The 20,036-nt window shown below is 44.1% G+C and overlaps 1 protein-coding gene across 1 annotated transcript; it reads left to right on the top strand.

Annotated features, from left to right (window-relative positions):
* The first annotated feature begins 12,234 nt into the window (after positions 1–12,234).
* TEDDM1 (transmembrane epididymal protein 1) lies at positions 12,235–13,140 on the top strand. Its single transcript, XM_004767906.3, has one exon. It carries the CDS (start codon positions 12,235–12,237, stop codon positions 13,138–13,140), a length of 906 nt encoding a protein of 301 aa, XP_004767963.1.
* Positions 13,141–20,036: the final 6,896 nt, after the last annotated feature.

The raw sequence follows: 20,036 nt of genomic DNA, 5'->3' as shown, positions 1-20,036 counted from the left end.
TGCTGGGTCAGTGCTTCTCATCTTTCTCCTGCCCTGATCACTGCTTCACAGCTGCCAGGAGCGGCCAGACATGGAGATAAATGCAGCGGCCAAGCAATGAATGCTCTCTGCTTGTTGCTCAACCTCTACTATGTCCATTAAACCCACAGCACTGAAGTGGTGGAGATAATATTACTAGTGGCCCCAAATAGTTTCTTCTGATACCTGCAGTCCATTCAAGGTGGAGCTGGGCTACTCAGGAACATACACTGGCTCTTTGCTGATGGTAAAAACTTAGTAGAGCAATGGGCCAGTTCCTCTCAGAGAAGCTCAACAATTTGGCAGGTCAAGGCAATAACCACAGAGATTTCTCCTCCTAGACTACTCTATGACAATGTCATACCCTCTGCACCTCCTCTCCCTGAGCACTCAGCTTGTTGAAGTTTCCTGGGTGTTTTGACCACTTAAAAAGGAAAACTTGTGGGTGACAAAATCATTCCTTTCTATGCAAAACCCCCAAGTGTTTCCCTCCCTCCTCCTCCCCATCTATTCCCACACTTCACCTCTCCATTTAGAGAACACAGACGACAGTTCTTTCTTTCCTTTAATAGAGAAGCCAGAAGTCAATTAGGGGGAAACTGGGATTGGAATCCTGGTCTCTCAATTTCCAGTAATTTTTCTCCCCAAGCTGGGATTTTACAGCAAAACGTTAACAGTGGTTCTCATCAGGTCTGGAACTGCAGGTGCTTATTTTTCTCCCATTTTGCTTATGTGTTTTTCTAAATTTTTTCTATAAAGGCTATGTGTTCATTTTGGATTTGTTTGGGTCTTCCAGCTACAATAGCAAACAGATGTGAAAATTTCCATTGCTCAAGAAAAACAGTTCATTCTTTGTTTATTTATAGTCCAAAAGGAGTGTTCCTGAACAATATATAGTTCCCCAGGAGGAGTAACCCAGGAACCCTATTCCTTCCCTCCTAGGGATCCTCCATCCTTAACAGCATATGGTAATTTATGATATTCTGTATAAAGCCAGAGGAAGGAAAGTAACACGGAAGAGTATGTGAAGGAGGATTTTATGGGTGAGGCCAGGAAGTCATCGGTATCGTTTCCATTTACACCCCATTGGCTAGAACTCGGTTGCAAGGCTACATCTAACTGCAAGGCAGGGAAGGAAATGTAGTTTATCAACGCCCAAAGGAAGAAAAGGAAATGAATATCGTGAAATGCTGGCCAGTGTACGCCACGCTTGTGTAAGAAAGCAAAGTTGAAATTAAAATGCAACAAGGAAGTCAAGTTCCTCCTGTAACTCTCTCTCTTTACAGCACTTTTACATCCAAATCCTCACTCTCCCACTGCTGAGAAATGGCCTTCATCCCCAAGGGCATGGACAGATTGGATTTTTTCCTGTTATTTATTAAGTAGTGGTAGGAAAGGGAGATAGGTTGTGAGGGTTCATAATCTGTGCTGTGACCTGGGTGTAACCACTTCTCCTTCCCACTGGGGGTGCTATGAGCATACAAATGTTGCCTCTTGGCCCCACAGCATTGCTCTAGCCTGAGGACAAATCATTATGCAGAAAACTGTGAGGTCAGCATCCTTCACTTCCAGTGATGAACTTCCTCCTCTTCCACACACCTATCACTCTCAGAGTAACTCCTATTCCATATACCTCTTGCAATAAACCCAGAACTACTTGTATGCCAAAGGCCTGCCTCACATTCTCTATACCTTGTTCTCTATCATCCCCTCTAAATGAAGACTCTTGCCCTGATGCATTGACTTAAATGCAGCTGGCTATCATCTCATGCTTAGGTCTTTCCTTACCTATATGTATTAGACACATAGTAAATCACAATTTATAAACTTCCATGTCTGGAAAGAATATGGTTGCTTTCAATATATGGCCAAAGTTATGAGTATGGGTTCTTAAAAGATGCACAAATATTTGTGAGTAGCCCAGGCCTTTTCTGGTTAGTCTCCAGTTCATGTACCACTCCTCTAAGTGCTGCTCCTCTAAGAACTAGACAGGAGCAAAAGAAAGCAGACCATGGGAGAGAGAGAGAGACAGTATGACCAAAAGCATCTCAAAAGTTCAAAAGTCCAAACACAGAGCTCATGAGAGCATACATACTCACAGGTGCATACTAGGAAATAGTCACCTTCCTTTTTTTTTTTTTTTTTTTTTTTTTTTTTTTGGCAGACGTCAGTTTGTTCCCAGTGTACTAGAATGGAATGGAACAATGAGACTCATATCACCCAAAGTATAGGCTCCTGTCCCGAACTTTGCATTCTCTCTGGGAGCAGTGGGCAGAAGAAGATGATAAAGTAGGTAGAAGTTAGCTCTGAATATTCAGTCCAAACCTTGAAGGGCCCTCAATGGAGAGGAGAGAAGAGAGATCCTGAGTTTTGGTCTTCAGTCTGCAGTAGAACAGACCTGTAATTTCATGGGAAAGTTCGTATGTCATTTCTACCTAGGGCTATACTTTTCTCTTATGGACTGTATCAGGCCACAGTGGTCTTTAAGACCATGATAGTCAATGACTCACTCCTCTATCTTTCATGCACCACCTCCACCCCCAAGAATAAAGGAATATGGGCCAGACTGTGGAAAATATCTTATGGAGGTTTGCTGAAGATGTTGACTGGTTCCATCTTAGCAGTTTATGTGGTCTTGTCTTGATGATGTGATGGTACTCATGGACAAGAATGCACCGAGATTTCTGTATCAAAGAGTGGCAGCACCTCACCATGTTCATCCTCCTCACCCTCGATGGCTGTGTAGATGTAATGAGCAAGACCTTGCTGCCTCAGCGGTGTGTGCTTCTAGAAAAAGGTTCCCTGGCCCTGACCTTCTATGTGCTCCTGCTATTGCTGACGTCACACGTCTAACCAATTTTAAGAAAAATCAGATTTTTAAAAAGTAGGATTTTTTTTCACTGTCAAGTTGTCAAAAATCATCCAAAGTATTAAGGAAATAATACTACCTATTGCTGGAGAAGATGTAGGGAAGGAGATCTAGGGAATTATCATACACTGTCTACATGTCCTTGAAGTCAGTTTGGCAGAGTGTGCCAAGCAAACAATTCCATTTCTTGCTGTCTACAGCGGTCATCTGTCATATAAGCCTAATGCCATCTTTGAAAGAGCCTCCCAACATTTTGGACAATTTCCACATTATCAGGCCTGCCTTTTTGGTAGATTTTTATATTTAATCTCTGCTCTCCCTTGTGGCTAGCTAGGGTACAGGTATGTGACCAGTTAGACACACCTATTTAAGACTCGAACACACAAGTGAGCAATGTAAGGAAATTGGCTGTGCATGGGGTTTCTGTTTTGTAGAGGAGTAGTGGCGAAGATAGGAACCCATGTTCATCATTATACTGGTTCTGCCCCATAGTACTGGGGTTAGTGCCAAAAAGAGCAACCTAAGCCCATTTTGTGAACTAACTTATCTATTTAAATAGATTCCTCCTCTTAAACTTGCCAGAATAGATTCTTAAATTGTCTGTAGCTAGGAACTCTGATATAGCATCTAGTCTAGAAATACTCATACATCTATATTAAAGAGTATATACAAGAATGGTCACTGAAGCACTTTTTTTTTCTATCAAGAACTTTAATAAACTTTCACCAGTAGTTAAATTATTAAATAATTTATGGAGCACTATACAGGAATTAAAAAGAACAGGGGAGATCTGAATGTCCTGACATCCAGATCTCCAAGATGAAGTGAAAAAGCTAACTCCAAAAAATGTGGGCTGGTTACTATCCAGATTCTGGAGACAGGTATGTTCTTGTTGACCTCAGAAGGTCTTAATTTTTCTCCTTACACCTGCCAAGAATGGTCAGGACCACAAGGCAATCAGGAGAGATGGTATCCTAATGGTGCGGTGAACTTCACTTAACATACCCTACAGAAAACTCAAGATTTGAATACTAATTCAATCGGATTTTAACCTATAAGTAATGTGACCTTATATTAATTTATCATTCAAACCTGGATACTTGAGGGAAGAAAAAGGCAAAATTAATATTTGTACTGGGACAACAGGTAAAAACCAAACTACTACAGACACACTGGGATTTATGGGTACCCTTCCTATAATCTAAAAAGAGATGCACTGTATGTCTTCAGTTTGCCCCTCCAAATCCACCTTTCACCTACATCCTGTTCCGTCTCCCAGGAGACTGCTCTGGTCTGTGGCACATCACTGAGCTCCTTATCCTTTGGTTTCAGGCAACCTTTGGTCAATGACAAGCCCCAGGAGGATGAGGGATAAGAGTGAGATTAAGGTTTTTATTCTTTTAGCTCCTGCTTCTGGAGTCACCTCAGGCTGACAGTACCCTGCTCCCAGGACACCATCAGTATCAATTTCCCTGGCTACCATAAAAAATGACCAAAAACTTATAAGGTGGGTTAAAACAGAAATCTACTTTCTCACAGTTCTGGATGCCAGAAGTCCAAAATCAAGGTGTTGATTCCTTCTAGAAGCTCTCAGGAGAATCTGTCCTGTATTTCTCCCCTAGCTTCTGATGACTGCTGGCAGTCCTTGGCATTCCTTGGCTTGTAGATACATAATCTAATCTCTGCTTCCATCTTCACATTGTCTTCTCTTCTGTGTGCTTCTGTGGCTCAAATCTTCCTCAGACTTTCTCATAAGGTTTCCTGTCACTGGATTTAGAGCCCACCTTAAAACCAAGATGCTTTCATCTCAAGATCCTTAATTGTATCCACAAAGACATTTTTTTTTAAAGATTTTATTTATTTATTTGACAGAGGGAAATCACAAGTAGGCAGAGAGGCAGGCAGAGAGAGAGGAAGGGAAGCAGGCCCCCTGCTGAGCAGAGAGCCCGATGTGGGACTCGATCCCAGGACCCTGGAATCACGATCTGAGCCGAAGGCAGCGGCCTAACCCACTGAGCCACCCAGGCGTCCCCACAAAGACATTTTTGTCAAATAAGGTCATATTCACAGGTCCTAGGGGTTAAGACTTGGAAATATCTTTGTAGGGGCCACCATTCAATCCACTACACTGTCCTTGCTTATACCAGAGCTTCTCCTGTTCTATGTCCCTTGGGGCCTAGAGTTAACAACTCCAACTGTTACCCAGTTCTCTCTTGTGGTCTCCTTCTACCCTGCTGACGTCTGCATATGCGGTATCTTTATGAAACCCTCCTTGAGCTATCTCAATTTGAGTTGCCATCTATTTCCTGTGGGGACCCTCTCTGAGACACCAGTGGAGCAATTTGCTCAGGAGGCCAGAATCCTTAAATACAATTCATGCTCAGATATTCAGAATAGTGACAAGAGAAAAACTACAACTGGATTTCACAAACATGAACATACAACAAAGGAGACTAATTTGTAAACATGTGGGTAATAAGGGGATTTTCCAAATTCAATTAAAGCAACCAAAGGACTAAATTAAGTTATCAAAAAATCCTAAATGGCTACTATTTTACAGGTACTATGCAGAGATTAGCAATACAACAAGGAGAAAGAAACAAAGATGTACACGATTATATTGCAACTTATAATAAGGAATGGAAAGGAGGACTGGGTGGTGTGGTAAGCCGAATTCTAGGATGGCTCCCATGATTCCTGCCCCTGGTGTACACTCTGTACAATCCCCGCCCCTCAAATGGGACCAGTGAATATAACGGATTATCATGACCAAGATTGGTTACTAATTGGTTGAGTCTGAATTACTGAAAAGAGAGATTGTCCTGGATTGTCTGACTTTGTCAGCTGTAGTCTTTAGAAGAAGGTAAATCACTGAGGAGATGTACTCCTGTTGGCCTAAAATAAAGCAAACATCCATGCTGTGATCTTCCTGTGGGGTCCCATGGCAAGGAACCCTGAGCAACCTGTAGATGCTGAGAGCCATCCTGGCTGACAGTCAGCAACAAAACAATAGCTTCAGTCTTAAAACTGCAAGGAACTGAATTTTGTCCATAGTCAATGAGATTGCAAGAGGACCATGAGCCAATGGTTCACTTAAATTCCTATATTTATGTGATTGTGTTATGCAAAAATAGAAACTAATATAGCTGGTATTCGTTCTGGGTGAAGGTGTTTCCAGCACTGGTCAGTGATGAGAAACATTGTATCTCATTAAGATGTGTGGCCCATTGCTGAAAGGTTGTAACCAAAAATGAAGCGGGAATCCTAATGAGAATGAGAAGATTCAGGACCATTAAGTTCTTTTGCTCTCTGTCTATATCACAAGGCACCCTTTGTGAACGTAGTTTCTGGGGTTCCTGAAACAGTGGCTTGGACAGGGCCCATGAGAATAATTCTAGACTTTGAGATACCAAAGGAAGAGGAGAGAACTGGTCGGAAGAAATCAACTTAACCTTTCAGGTGGTTTATCACATCAAAGTTGATGGATGGCCAAGTGTTGAATTTACATGAGCTTCCAGGGGCCTTTTGGAGGCCTGGCAGACAATATCAACTAATGGGTTTAAAACAGATAAATCCTTAAATCTTATTGGCTTAACACAAAAGAAGGTTATTTCTCCCACGCTTATAAGCCTTCCACCTGGTCTTTCAGATATGACTCCTCCCATCTGGTGATTTTGTCCTTCTCTAGTACCTCACAGTCTACATAATCAGCCAGTAAATATGGAAAAGGAAAGGTTGAAAAATAGGCAGAAGTTTTGGGAGGCCCTGTCTTGACGTGGTGTACATCACTTCCACACACAGTCTGCTGGGCAAACGCAGTCACTGAGTGGCTGGGAAGTGTGGTCCCAGAACCACACTACATTGTGGGAGGGGAGCAAGAGTATTCAGTGATGACGATGATATCCTTCCTAAACAGAAACGAGATAAATTAATCCCGCACATGGAATTTAGAAACTTACCGTGGGGTTCCCAAATTACAGAATTAAGAATTCTGAAGAAGAGAGAGCAAAGGTTAACTCCTAACCTGTGCAGGCATATCTGGTGTAGAGAAATGATCTATGGAAAAACAGGCCCAGGGTCTGTCCTTCAAGCTCTATCCTTAGCCATGGGTATGAGTTGGTCACACAGTCATAAAGGAAGGACTACGTATGGGGCACCTGGGTGGCTCAGTGGGTTAAGCTGCTGCTTTCGGCTCAGGTCATGATCTCAGGGTCCTGGGATCGAGTCCTGCATCGGGCTCTCTGCTCAGCAGGGAGACTGCTTCCCTCTCACTCTCTCTGCCTGCCTCTCTGCCTACTTGTGATCTCTCTCTGTCAAATAAATAAATAAAATCTTAAAAAAAAAAAAAAAAAGGAAGGACTAGGTATAACAGAGGTAAGGTGAGTATATACGTCCACCTTGCCAAACATTTTCAGAAGAAAAAGAAATTTGCCCCCATTGAAATGTGATCGTTGAAAAGTACCTGAAATTGCGTATATAAACTACGAAACCTAAGTCATAATTATGCAATGAGGTATAAAGCTCACATTCTAGAAAAATTCAAAGAGGAAAATTATGGGCTGGTGTGCCAAGAGAAATAAAGAACATATATCCTTTCAAACTGAGAAATTAGAATGCTGTTTTCTATCTCCTGTGAGCCTTGTTTTGGTAAATCAATGACAAACCCCAGGGCTTAGTAACCATTACTTGAACTAAGATGAAAGTCTGGCCCATGAACAGATGGGGTATCTCTGACCTTGTGCATATTTCCATGGACCCACGTCCTGTGTAGTTCTTCTTGAGTTCTCAGCCTCTGGCTTTTTCTTCCTGTGGTGTATTTCTGCCTTGCAGCAAGGTGAGTTGCAATCATTTTTTTGTTGATGTTGATGATGATGATGATATCCCTCCTAAAAAGAAAGGAGATAAATTAAAAGATGCTTTTGGAAGACACCACACTAAAATCCCACAGCTATTAAGAAGCTTATAGTGTAGTTCTCTAGATGTCGTTGAAAAAAGAGTTTATTTATTTATTTGAGAGAGAGAGAGGGAATGAGTGGTGCAAAAGGGCAGACGGAGAGAGAGAAGCAGACTCCCTGCTGAGCAGGATGACTTATGCGGGGCTCCTTTCCAGAACCCAGAGACCACGACCTGAGCCGAAGGCAGATGCTTCACCAACCAAGCCACCCAGGGGCCCTGCTAGATGCCATTTTGACCAAACTTCTACCTCCTCCATGATCTGTTCTTTTCACTAAAATTTTAAAATTCACCTAACTTGTCATTCCATACTGTCAAAATCTGCACAATCCAATATGGTAGCTACTGACTCATTGAGTCATTGAGTGCTCGTAATATGGCCTGTCTGAACTGAGGTGAGCTGTAGGTAGAAAATAAACACTGGAATTTGATGACTTAGTATCAAATGAGGAATCTGAAATACTTTATTTATAGTTTTTATATTAATTACATGTTACAATAACATTTTGGTTATATTGGGTAAAAACAATCTCATTAAAATTAATTTCACCATTTTGTGTTTTCAATGTGCTGTTAGAAAACTTAAAATTACATGTAATATTTGATTTCTATGAAACAGAGTTAGTCCAAAGAGTCTCTGATGGCTATTTTGTGTGTGTGTGTGTGTATGTGTGTGTGTGTGTATGCAGAGGTATATGCCTTCAACTAAATTGTAAGCTTTTTGAGGGTAAGAACTATGTCATATACTTTTTTATGTGCTCTGCTGTACTCAGTAGAATCCACAGCAGTAGCAAATTCTTATTTACTGAATTCCTAAAGAACTTTTTGCTCATTCTAGCATTTCATGTCAGACATGTGGGGTGGAGGATGGAGCAGGTCTGAGGGGCATCTCAGTGTGGAACAGTGTGGACCAGGCAGCACATGAAGGACCTCCAGGGGCTCCTGTGGCCAAGTGGTTTTTCCCCTCATGAAAAAGCTGTCCAGGCACTCATTGTCCACAGACCCTGGAGCTGTCTTCTGGTTCTGCTAATCATTCACCACCTTTGGCTTCCTTCTCAGCTACTTGTGGGCAGTATCTGGTTTGGTGATTCCTATCTTCAAAGCCCAAGATCAGGATGTTCATGTTTTAATGAACAACATGTAGTGCTGGTGCCTGGCCAAGGTGGGGGGCCTGAGCATCCCAAACGGGACCTTAAGTGGAGCTACTTGTCCTCATATGTGCCACTTCCAACCTTGCATTGCTGCTGGGTCAGTGCTGGTCCTCTCCCTCCTGCCCTGACCACTGGCAGCCAGCTCACAGCTGCCAGAAGCAACTAGGGGGATGAGTGTAGGAGCTGGAATGAACTCTGCTACCCCCAGCATACAGGGACTGCAGCCTTGAAGTATGAGGAGCAACATTAAAAGTGACTAAATACAGTTCCCTGGGGCCTATAGAGCATGCACTCCCCATCCCAGCCCTACCATTACTTAGGGGAGTGATGAACCCTGTGCTTCTCCCAGAGCAAGTCTAAAACCAAAGAGAATCCCTGGGCTTCTCTCCTCCCTGACTCATTTCAGAAGTGTCAACTCAGACTCTTCCTTTGAATCTCCCTGCTCTGAGCATGGAGCTCTACTGGGATCTCCAAGAATTTTGATACTTCACCAAAAGGAAGAAAGAAAAAGGAGACAAATATGCTCATTTCTGTGCAACAACATCCATGCTCTTTTATTTTCACCTCAATAGAAGGTCAAGTTCAACACGTAATTTTTTCAGCTAAGACATATGACATTCAGCAGATGAGGAGAGAACTGGAATTAAAACCCAGATTTAGGGGGCGCCTGGGTGACTCAATGGGTTAAAGCCTCTGCCTTCAGCTCAGGTTGTGATCTCAGGGTCCTGGGATCAAGCCCCCGCATCGGGCTCTCTGCTCAGCGGGGAGCCTGCTTCCTCCTCTCTCCTCTCTCTCTGCCTGCCTCTCCGCCTACTTGTGATCTCTCTGTGTCAAATAAATAGATAAAATCTTTAGGAAAAAAAAAAAGAACCCAGATTTATGACTTCCGATTGATGCATTTTTCACTGCCATATACTGCCTTCTTAAAACTGCATTTCTATACCTCAATGGTGGCAATGGTCACCTCCAGGTTACAGGATTAAAGGTGATTGTTAATGTTGTTCTTTTGCTTATATATTTGCCTGATTTTTCTACAATGACTCTACCTTAATTGAAAAAACAAACAAACAAACAAACCCACCTGGGTGCCTCAGTGACTCAGCCAGTTAAGCATGACTGAGGGTCCTGAGATCAAGCCCCACACTGGGCTTCACACTGGGTGTGGAGCCTGCTTCAGATTCTCTCCCCTCTCCCTATGCCACTTTCTCACCCCTGCTCACGTGCTCTCTATAAAACAAAAGGAAAAAAAAAAAAAACAGCTAAACCTAAATTTTAAAATAAGCAATTCCTTCATAAGGCAGGATTAAGCCTTTTTCCAAATTGCTTTCATCCTCAAATCTTAGCCCCTGCAAATCTCTCAATAATAAGAAGCAATCTGAACTATTGTCATGCTCAAGGACAGAGAGAGACTTAATTTTTCTGGAATTAAGTGAACTTGAGAAGAAGGAGGTATTTGGATAGGAGGGAGGGATTGGAGACAGTGCTATAACCTGGGTATAAATTCTCCCCCTCTCTTCCGGGGCCATTGCTGGCATACAGGTGCTGCCTCTCTGCCCCTTGACATTGCTTATACTATAAGGACTGATGATTATGCAGAACACTGTGATGTCAGCATGGTTCATGCTGAGTTGATGAACTTCCTTCCCCCTTAGCACAACTGCCATGCCCCCCAAAACTATTTTAGTACCTACTGCAATAAACCCCAATCCACGTGTGGGTCCAGGGCATGCCTCACATTCCCTCTACCTTTTTCCTCCACCATCCTCTCTGCTCTATTTTCATTACCTTTTTTTCCATCCTCTCTGCTTTATACTCAGCTTCCTATTACCCAATACCTAGGACTCTGTCTTCTGAGGTGCATTAGACACAAGTGGAGTAACAGATAAATGAAGCTGATGGTCTAAGTCACATTAAAATAAAATGGCCAACACCAACTCAGAAGTGTCACTCACTCAACAGTGTCTGCATTTTAAGGATTTGACTTTAATCCCTTGTATGAGTTAGGGATGAGTCCTGGGAGCAAAGTGATATGAAATATGAATTTCTTATGGCCACTAGACCTTACAGATTTGTAGTGGAGAAGTCTAGGGAGGGCTGCTATGAAATGAGGCTGGAGGTCATTTCAACATGGCAGCAGTCAGGAGGAAGAATCCTGCAGCAAGTTAGGGAAGAGCAAGGACAGACCGAAACCTATGAGAACAAAGTGGAGCCTATGTCTGCCTCTCGCCACCTCATACTTCACTGGCAAGTGACTCTCCGAAAAAGCTGGTGCCCGGACTCTAAGAGAAGCGAAGGGAGCTATGGGCGTGGTTGCTGCCCATGCCAAGGAGATGAGACAACAGATCAGGAACAGAATGCAGGAGCTGCAGGAGCACCTGGCACCCTACACCTTCAGGGTGTGCTTGGGTTGCTCCTTCAGTTCTGCCTTCACATGCTCATATAAATCTCTCCTGTAGCCAACCCAACCTGGAACCATAGAAGGAAGGGCATTCCAGGAAATACAGCTTAAGCTCGGTGAAGCTGACCCACTACTAACCCACCACCGTCCCTGAAAATCAATGATCAAAAGAGAGCTTTTCAGATCCATTTATTGGCCACTAGAGATGCTGATGCGGGGGTAGGGGCACAGACGGAGATGTGAGGAAGAAAGAAGACGAGGTGAAGGGAGGTTTCTTGGGGATCTTCAGAATGTGTCTGTAAAAGCAAAGCCAGATTGGTGCTAGGTGTGTAATATATGGTCACATATCCCAATGTTTATAAATGTAGGTGTTCAGAAAGAAAACCCTAGAACTGGACCAAAGTTATGTCTGAATGGCCAGGCTACCTTGGGATACCACAGCAACTCTTACCCCTATCCCATGCCCCTTTCTCTTCATTTGAGTGCTGGGCAGCACACGGGCAGGAAGCCATGGGAGAAAGGGACAGGTGTGCACAGGTGTGGACCCTTCTCAAGGGCCACAGAGAGGAGCCTCTAAAAGCACATTCACAAGCTTCCTTCTCTGGCAGAAGTCAGTTGGTTCCCAATGTACCAGAAAGGAATGGAACAGTGAGGTTTTACACCATCAAAGGCGTAGGCTTGTGTCAAGAAACATTTCCTCTGTGGGGGAGCACTGGGTGGGGTGAGATGATAAAAGATGGTGGAAGGCAATTCTTTTCAAAGGCCAGAACTTGAAGTGGCCCCAGGAGGTGTGGACTTGTGCAAATTTTGCTCTTGTCTCCTTTGTTAGGCATATCTGTAGTTCAATGGGAACCTTTATTGGTCATGTGTACCCAGGGCTATTTCTAATCTTATATGGACTGTATCAGGCAATAGTAATCTCCAAAGCTGTGATATTCAAAGACTCTCTGCTGGACCCTTCATGCCATCCTAGGAAGAAGGGAAGATGGGCCAGGCTATGGAAGATATGCCACGGAGGTGTGCTGAAGATGGTGATTGGCTCCATCTTGATAGCTTATGAGATCCGTTGCATTAAAGGAGGGTTGATACTGATGAACAGACTGTTGCCACCAACATTTATGTATCCCAAAGAGTGGCAGCATCTCACCATGTTCATCCTCCTCACCCTCAACGGCTGTGTAGATGTCATGAGCAAGAACTTGCTACCTCAGAGGTGTGTGCTTCTAGAAAAAGGTTCCCTGGCCCTGACCTTCTACGTGTTCCTGCTGCTCTTGACGTCACATGTCCAGGACTCAACAGGGATAGAGCTTCAGATACATTGTCTGCTCATCTTGCTGGTGTTCCTGTTGATGCTGGTGTTGACTGTAGAGCTGTGGACTCCTGACACGTTTCACCTCCTGCTGATTGAGACTTTCCTGTTTCTGATGATGGGTTCCTGGCTGATACAGGCGGGTTTTATTCTCTACAAGCCAGTCACTGGCTACCCATGGCAGGATGATGACATCAGCGACATCATGTTTATCACCACCTTCTTCTGTTGGCATGTGATGATCAATGCTTTGTGTCTGCTGGGAATCTATGGCATCTCTTCCCTTTGGCATCATTGTTACCATCCCAGCTTGAAGCTGATGGGATCCAAAGAAGCTCCGTATCACAAGGGCACTGTAGGACCCCTCTACAAATTACTGCAGGAAGTGGAGCAATCAGAAAGTGATGACCAGGCTCTTCTCCTTTCAGAAAGCTCTTCCTGAGACAGCTTAGGATGCTCGGCACATTGTCCACCCATCTTCCTCCAGGCAGGTTCTCTCAGTCATGTGCACTGGACCCTTTTTGGTACCAAGTGAAGGTAATGGCCATGAAGGAGCACAGCTGGTCTCCATCTGCTGGCACATCTGCTGCCCTTGAATGTCTAATTGCTGAGGAGATGAGGAGAGAGGGGCATGAGAAAGGGACACTGATGGGATTGGTGGGGTGGTAGGGAGAGCACCAGAGGAATAGGTGAGTGTGCAAGAGAAGCCAGGGGTTGGAGGTGGGGAACGCGGATGAGATAGAAGAGAGGCTTTCAAAGGAAGGAGAGCAGAGTCGTGCCTTCACCAGCTACTTCTCCAGGGACAAGTGATTGCCTTTCACCTGAGACTATAATGATTTCTCACAATTCAAAACTGGAATCATTGAAGTCTCATCCTGATATAGAAAAGCGGGTACTTCAATTTGCTCACCAAAGTGGCACCATCACGTGGAAGTAATACAAACAGAATTTAGAATTAATTTATATTGGTTGAAAGTATGCTTCATATCCCCCCTCCCACTTCTAAGGACTGCCTTCATTTCAAATCCGAATTAATGAGACTCTATCAATGTTTTAATTTAGTAACACTTCAAATGTGCAGAATTCAAAGGCTTAGTACTTCTTCAGATTCCTATTTTATTACTCCGGTTCCAGTCAAAGCTTACCTATTTCCCTATCACCACCTTTACACGTGTTATTTCCTCAATTGTACCCTTGGGTCTTTGCAAATTTCACTCCCTTGCATCTCACAGAAAGCCATTGGACAATCACATGTTGTTTGGTACCCAGCATAAAACCAACCTCACCCTCACCCCACTCAGTACCCTCCAGGAAACCCTCTCCAAGAACTCTTACTGACTCCTTTGTTCTGGAACTCTTAGGTGCTTATACGAAATCCACTTTATTAAGCTGTTCATATAGCTGATACATTGTGCTTTGTACTATCTCTGAAATCACCTCTTTTGGGGAGGTTTTTCTCACCACCTAAAGACTCCTAAAGGGTAAGGACTTTGCCAGATCCAAGTGACAAACTTTCCTGTACATGCACCGGATAGGTAGCATAGGTGATGCTTAATAAAGGCTTATTTGCTTCCAGAATCTCCGCCTACCCCTGTTTCTTCTAAATGTTTTTCAAGACAGGTGCAGGGTTCTGCGAAACTTCGGGAAACACCAACAGTCCTAAAGCCTGAGTCATGTCCTTAGTAATGGGCCCACTCTCTTCCTCGTTCCTGGGATAACAAAATCCACCAAGCTATTTCTAAATTGTTTACTCTGTTATTGCTTGTTAATCCTCAAAAGTGTTTCTATAAGGAACTTCCAGAAAACCGAGACTCAGAAGGTTGACTTAGATCCAGTACAAAGCAAGACAGGAATTCGAATACAAGTGTGTCTGACTCACGCCAGTGGCTCAGTGTCCTCTGGGCTACAGTGACTTTGCTAACAGCAACGGTGAAGGAAGTGATCCTCAAACTGAAATTTTTTGGAAAAGGGAGGAAGGAAGGAAGAAAAATGGTCACCCAGAAGGCCCAGCTGGAACCAGTGGCACCCTATAAGTACTCCAGATGTCCCCTAAAGGCATGTCTATGTCAGATTTCTGTCCACCACCCCGTACCCCCACCCTGGCCTCCCCTGGGAGTGAGAGTCTGGCAGACTCTCAGCTTCTGGCTGGGTCTTAAATTTCTGGGCTCAGATCCGAGGGAGGGCTGAGGATAAGACTTGTTTGGAACCACATTTTCTGATCCTTGCCATTCCCCCTTTAACTCTTGGGTTCTAGACTCTTCAGTTACTCTTCATGGCGGACATCCTTTTCTCTTTACCTCTTGCACACACTGGTGGGCGATGAGGAAAAAGCACCAAACATTCTTAAGCGGCTCTTTCCTAGTTATTTGAAAACTAATTTTATAATAAGAAACCACTGGTAATCAGTTCATACTCCCAACACAGTATCTCTTAGATGTCAGTGTAGGTAGTAAACTTGCATGTCATTAATTTACTATGTTGGAGATAATAACACAGAGGCCCTCCCCTTGCAGGCCAGCGGAGGGGGCGGGGATTGCCACTCCTAAGCTTTGGGGATATTCTTCACAAAATTACACCAGAGGGCGCTAGGATCACGCCGCCCCAGCCAAGCCTCCGGCTCTCCAACGTGTAAACAAGTCTCCCAGAACTGGTTTAAAAGAAGTGGGGGGAGGGGATAGGAGGTCCGGGAAAATAAGGAACTAAGTCTAAGTATTGCCCAAGCAAGCATCCAGAAACATATCCCAGGGTTGTTTCCCATTAAAATCTGGCATGTGAACGGGAAGCAAAACAGGGTTTCAAATCAACGAATGGGACAGAGGGTAGAAGGCAGGACTGGGGAACCCATGGAGGCGATCTCTGGGAAAAGAACTGACTAAAGGACACACTCTGCTTCAAGCAAATTTTCTTTCTTTTTACCATGATGCTAAATTTCCCAAGCTTTTGTTTCTATTTATTTATTAATTAACGTATAATGTATTATTAGCCCCAGGGGTACAGGTCTGTGAATCTCCAGGTTTACACTCTTCACAGCACTCGCCATAACAGATACCTTCCCCAATGTCCATAACCCCACCCCCCTCTCCCTACCCCCACCACCCTGTTTGTTTCCCTAAGCTTTTAAAAATAAGCTTCACCAATGTTCCAATCAATCTGGAGAAGAGAGGCCATACATATATTAAGAATAAGGAACAAGATTTACTATGAAAATCCCAGATTCATGAAATAATGAAACAGGGGACAGATGATCAAATAGGCAAAATGGTCTCCAAAGATTCCTTTAAAGAGAACCTGACATAAAGTATCCCCCTCCCTTTGTTATTCGCAAAGAGTATATAGAATGTCCACTATGTGGGAGACACTGGACAAGCCACCCTGTAGGATTCAGGTAGACTGTCTGGCGCCCTCAGCAAGCGCTCTGCTCAGTGGGACCGAAAGGGATTGCAAGGGTGTGGCCGTGGGGGCCCAGGAAAGCACCCACAGCAGACTGGAGGAAGGAAAACAGAAAAGGCTCCCAAGGGAGTTGCACCTGGGAAGTGCACTTGGCTGTGAAGTACCGCCCTAGGGTGACTTCAGCAAGCTACTGCAGGTTATGGGGGCCTTGGCCTTCTCATCTTTCAGAAGGATGTGCAGATTAGTTCCAGAAGTGCACGGCTTTAATTTTCTCAGTAGGACTTATTTCCCCACGGTGTTAGCGAAGATGAACTTAACTCCGCAGGTTCCTATTGGAGTAAGATTAGGAGGAGGGCTCAAGCCCAACGAAACTTCCATCGTAACACACACTTTGGGAAATGGAGTGTCCCCTATATTCGAGTGATTTCAAGGGACCTTCAACAAACCTAAATGAGGCTAAAGAACAGATAGCTGAGACATGAGCTTCTCAGTTTCCTAACCTGAGTTTAAAAGAATATCAAACAATCAGTCTGGGGCCATCCCATCCTGGACACACACCCCATCTCGAGGAATCTGGGAAGCTCGGCCGGGTCAGGCCTGGTTAGTACTTGGATGGGAGACTATCAAATAACCAGGAAGGCTATAAAGAGCAACTCTTCTGTGTTCAGTGTTCGGTACTGAATTGAAGGAAAACCTGGTCTTTCCTTCCTTATTTATGGGGAGTGAAATTGGAAAGCTTGGCCAATGGCAGCTTCTCCCCAGAATTTGGTTTAAGAGTTATGATATCAGGGGCGCCTGGGTGGCTCAGTGGGTTAAGCCGATGCCTTCGGCTCAGGTCATGATCTCAGAGTCCTGGGATCGAGTCCCGCATCGGGAATCTCTGCTCAGCAGGGAGCGTGCTTCCCTCTCTCTCTGCCTGCCTCTCCATCTACTTGTGATTTCTCTCTGTCAAATAAATAAAATCTTTAAAAAAAAAATATTAAAAAAAAAAGAGTTATGATATCAACTTCCAAGGCTGTTTGTTTTGTTCTTTTTGTTTTCTTCTTGTTTTTTTTTAAGATTATACTATGGTCTATTCTTTGGGAAAGAACTGTTTTATTTATTTATTTATTTATTTATTTTTTAAAAGCATAGTTTATAATTCTGGGTTGGGTTTCCAGGGTGTTCCTCAAGTCTGGGTCTCAGCTGTGTTTTTTGAGCCTGAGCTAAGAGTTTTGTTGAATGCTTATTGAAATCATTCAAATATAAGGAAAACTCCACTTCCCAAACTGCCTGTTGAAGGTTTGATTATGTTTGAGCCCTACCCCCAATCCCGTCTATGATGAGTGCAAGACAACCACAGAGACCCTGGGAAGGCACTTCCAGACCACTAGATTAAGAACTTTACAGGGTTCCTGGGTGGATGGGTTGGGTAATCATCTGCCTTTGGCTCAGGTTGTGATCCTAGGGTCCTGGGCTCTCTGCTCAGTGGGGAGCCTGCTTCTCCCTCTCTATTTGCCTGCTGCTGCGCTGGCTTGGGTGCTGTCTCTCACTCTCCAGTAAATAAAAATCTTCAAGAGCTTTACAACTGGCAAGTGGAAATCGATCCTTTAGGAGAGAGAGAGAGAAACTGAGAGAAGAGCTCCCAGACAAAGGCCACCCAAGACAAGGCCTTGATTACAGGTAGCAGGACAACAGAAGGGGAGCTCTTAGTCCCTAGCCCTTCCTGTAGATTCGGAGCAAAAAATGTTTACCTGTAATACTGCTCTCCCACGCCACTCACCTGTTGGACATAGCTACCTTATTCTAAGAGAGAAAAACCTGACTTCAAAGCATATGTAATAGAACCCCCCCATCAGCTCTGATACTCAGTGTACCAAGAGACGGAACAGTTCACCAGTTCAAACATGCTAATGTTCTTTTATGGAGAGGGTGGAAAATGGAGGCGAGTAGCAATTTAGGGAAGGGGGAAGAGGACAAAGGCCAGCAGACACAGCCAAGTCAAACTGAATGGCACAGGCAGTCCTCCTTTTAACTTCTCTAAAAGTACAGTCTGAGTTTCTGGGGGCGAACCAGTTAGCTTCTTCTGCTTTTTCTTCCCCCTCATACTCTTTAAAGCTTCTCTGATCAGTCCCCAGATTCATTTGGGCCCTCACTGGGCTGGTTTTAGTAAGTAGGGGGCCGACCAAGGACAAGGCCTCTTGTTCCTTCCTGAAAGACTCAGTGGTCATGTATTACGTTTTTAACCCTCACCCAGTATGCCTCTGGTCACATGAATGGTTCAAAGCAAATCCATTTGCATTCCCGGAAAAGCGGCTCAAAGCACATGTTTTCTTGATGGTGCCGCCGTCTTCTTTTCTGTGTGATCAACAAACATCACTTATTGAACACTCACTCCGGCCACTACTGGGATGGAGCAGTTCTTCAAGGCAGTGAAGATCCCTAGCCAGTGAAACCACAGAGCAAAATATAATCCCATAAGTTTTAAAAATTGCATTTACTTCTTGCTATCCCGTTTTCTATTATGCTTGCCACCTGCATCTCAGAAGCTGGCAGTGCGGAGTTCAGGAGAAGGCTCTGGTTTTTGCTGAGGCAGTTGGGCAACTGAAAACTACCATCTTTTAAAATAAAAACATTACCTTTTCTCTCTCCCACTTCCCCTCAACTCAGGACTGAGTCAGAATGTTGTACTTCATGGATTGTTATGGGGAAAGAAAGAATCCAATCTCTTTGGATTACCTTGACCTATAATAATTATAATTACTGTTTTCCAAGTTTACCATATGCATCTAGTGTATGTGCTTATCAGAAGGAATCCTTAAAATACAGTTACAACAGTTAACACTTATCTCTATTATGTGGGCAAGAAAACTGTGGTTTCACGTGGATGAGAAAGCTAACACAAAGCTGGTAAGACGTGAAGCCCGGATTTGAACGGGTGTTTGTATGACATGAACCCCAGCCTTTAAACATATTGTAATACTTCAACATACAGCACTCAAACTCAAGATGGAACCTCTTAAGGGTTTGCAAGGAACTCTACCCAGTGCAGAATGTCACCTGTCTGAAATATACCAAAATCTCCTTTGAGGTGAAATTTGCATCTGTCCCTTGAAAGCACTACAGTGTCAGACACTCTAGAAGGATGGTGACCAGAGAAGCCAAGTTATGTGTGTGTGGTAACATTTCTTTTCCATAATTGTGGTACGAAAAATAACCACAAGAACAAACTTCTTCCCTTCGTCTTCCAAAGGCAAAGAAGCTTGACTTCCTGGTCTTCAAACAGAAAATTCTCCAAGTCTCAAACCTGGGGCTCCTGAAAGATGCAATAAAGACTAGACACCATCAGGGGGATTTCAGGCAAGAAAAAAATACTCAAGCAAGGGCACTGGTAGCAATGAAAATATGGCAGGTGTGCGGGCATTGCGTGTGTCTTTCTCTATACTATACAGTTATTATATACCTGTTGACAAGCATGTATTTCAAGATTGTGTTCACAGACACATTTTCTCAACCATCATAGCAAGGCTGACAGGAGGAAGGTGTACCGATTCGAATTTTCCAGATTAAAAAGAAGACGCGATAAGTTCCTTGAAAAGGAAACCAAAGCATTACTTTCAAACATTCTAAAATTTGGACGTACCCTGGGCTTCCAAGGGGGGGGGCACGCGAAGACCTCACTTTTCTTTCAGCTGCCTTTGGGGAACAGTTGGCACCCAGAATTTCAGATCTGGTGGGCGGCTCTAAAGGTCCTCTCTCCAAGGGCTTTATTTGCAGATGAGGAAGCCCGGGCCCAGAGCGTCGCTGAGAGACTAGTCTCGGAGTGTCCGAGGCAGAATCTGACAGGTCCCCTAACCGTTGCTGTGCCCGCCCGGATCCTCTCCAGGGCAGGACCTAAGCACAGCGTGTGGATGACTGAAGGGAGAACACACACTGCTGTTCCCTTCCCCAGCCCCACGGCGAGGGCAG

Source organism: Mustela putorius, unplaced genomic scaffold (genome assembly GCF_011764305.1).
Source record: "Mustela putorius furo isolate JIRA1106 unplaced genomic scaffold, ASM1176430v1.1 tig00537335_pilon_pilon_pilon, whole genome shotgun sequence".
Taxonomy (NCBI): Eukaryota; Metazoa; Chordata; class Mammalia; order Carnivora; family Mustelidae; genus Mustela; species Mustela putorius.
This window is presented reverse-complemented; position numbering and strand designations above follow the sequence as displayed.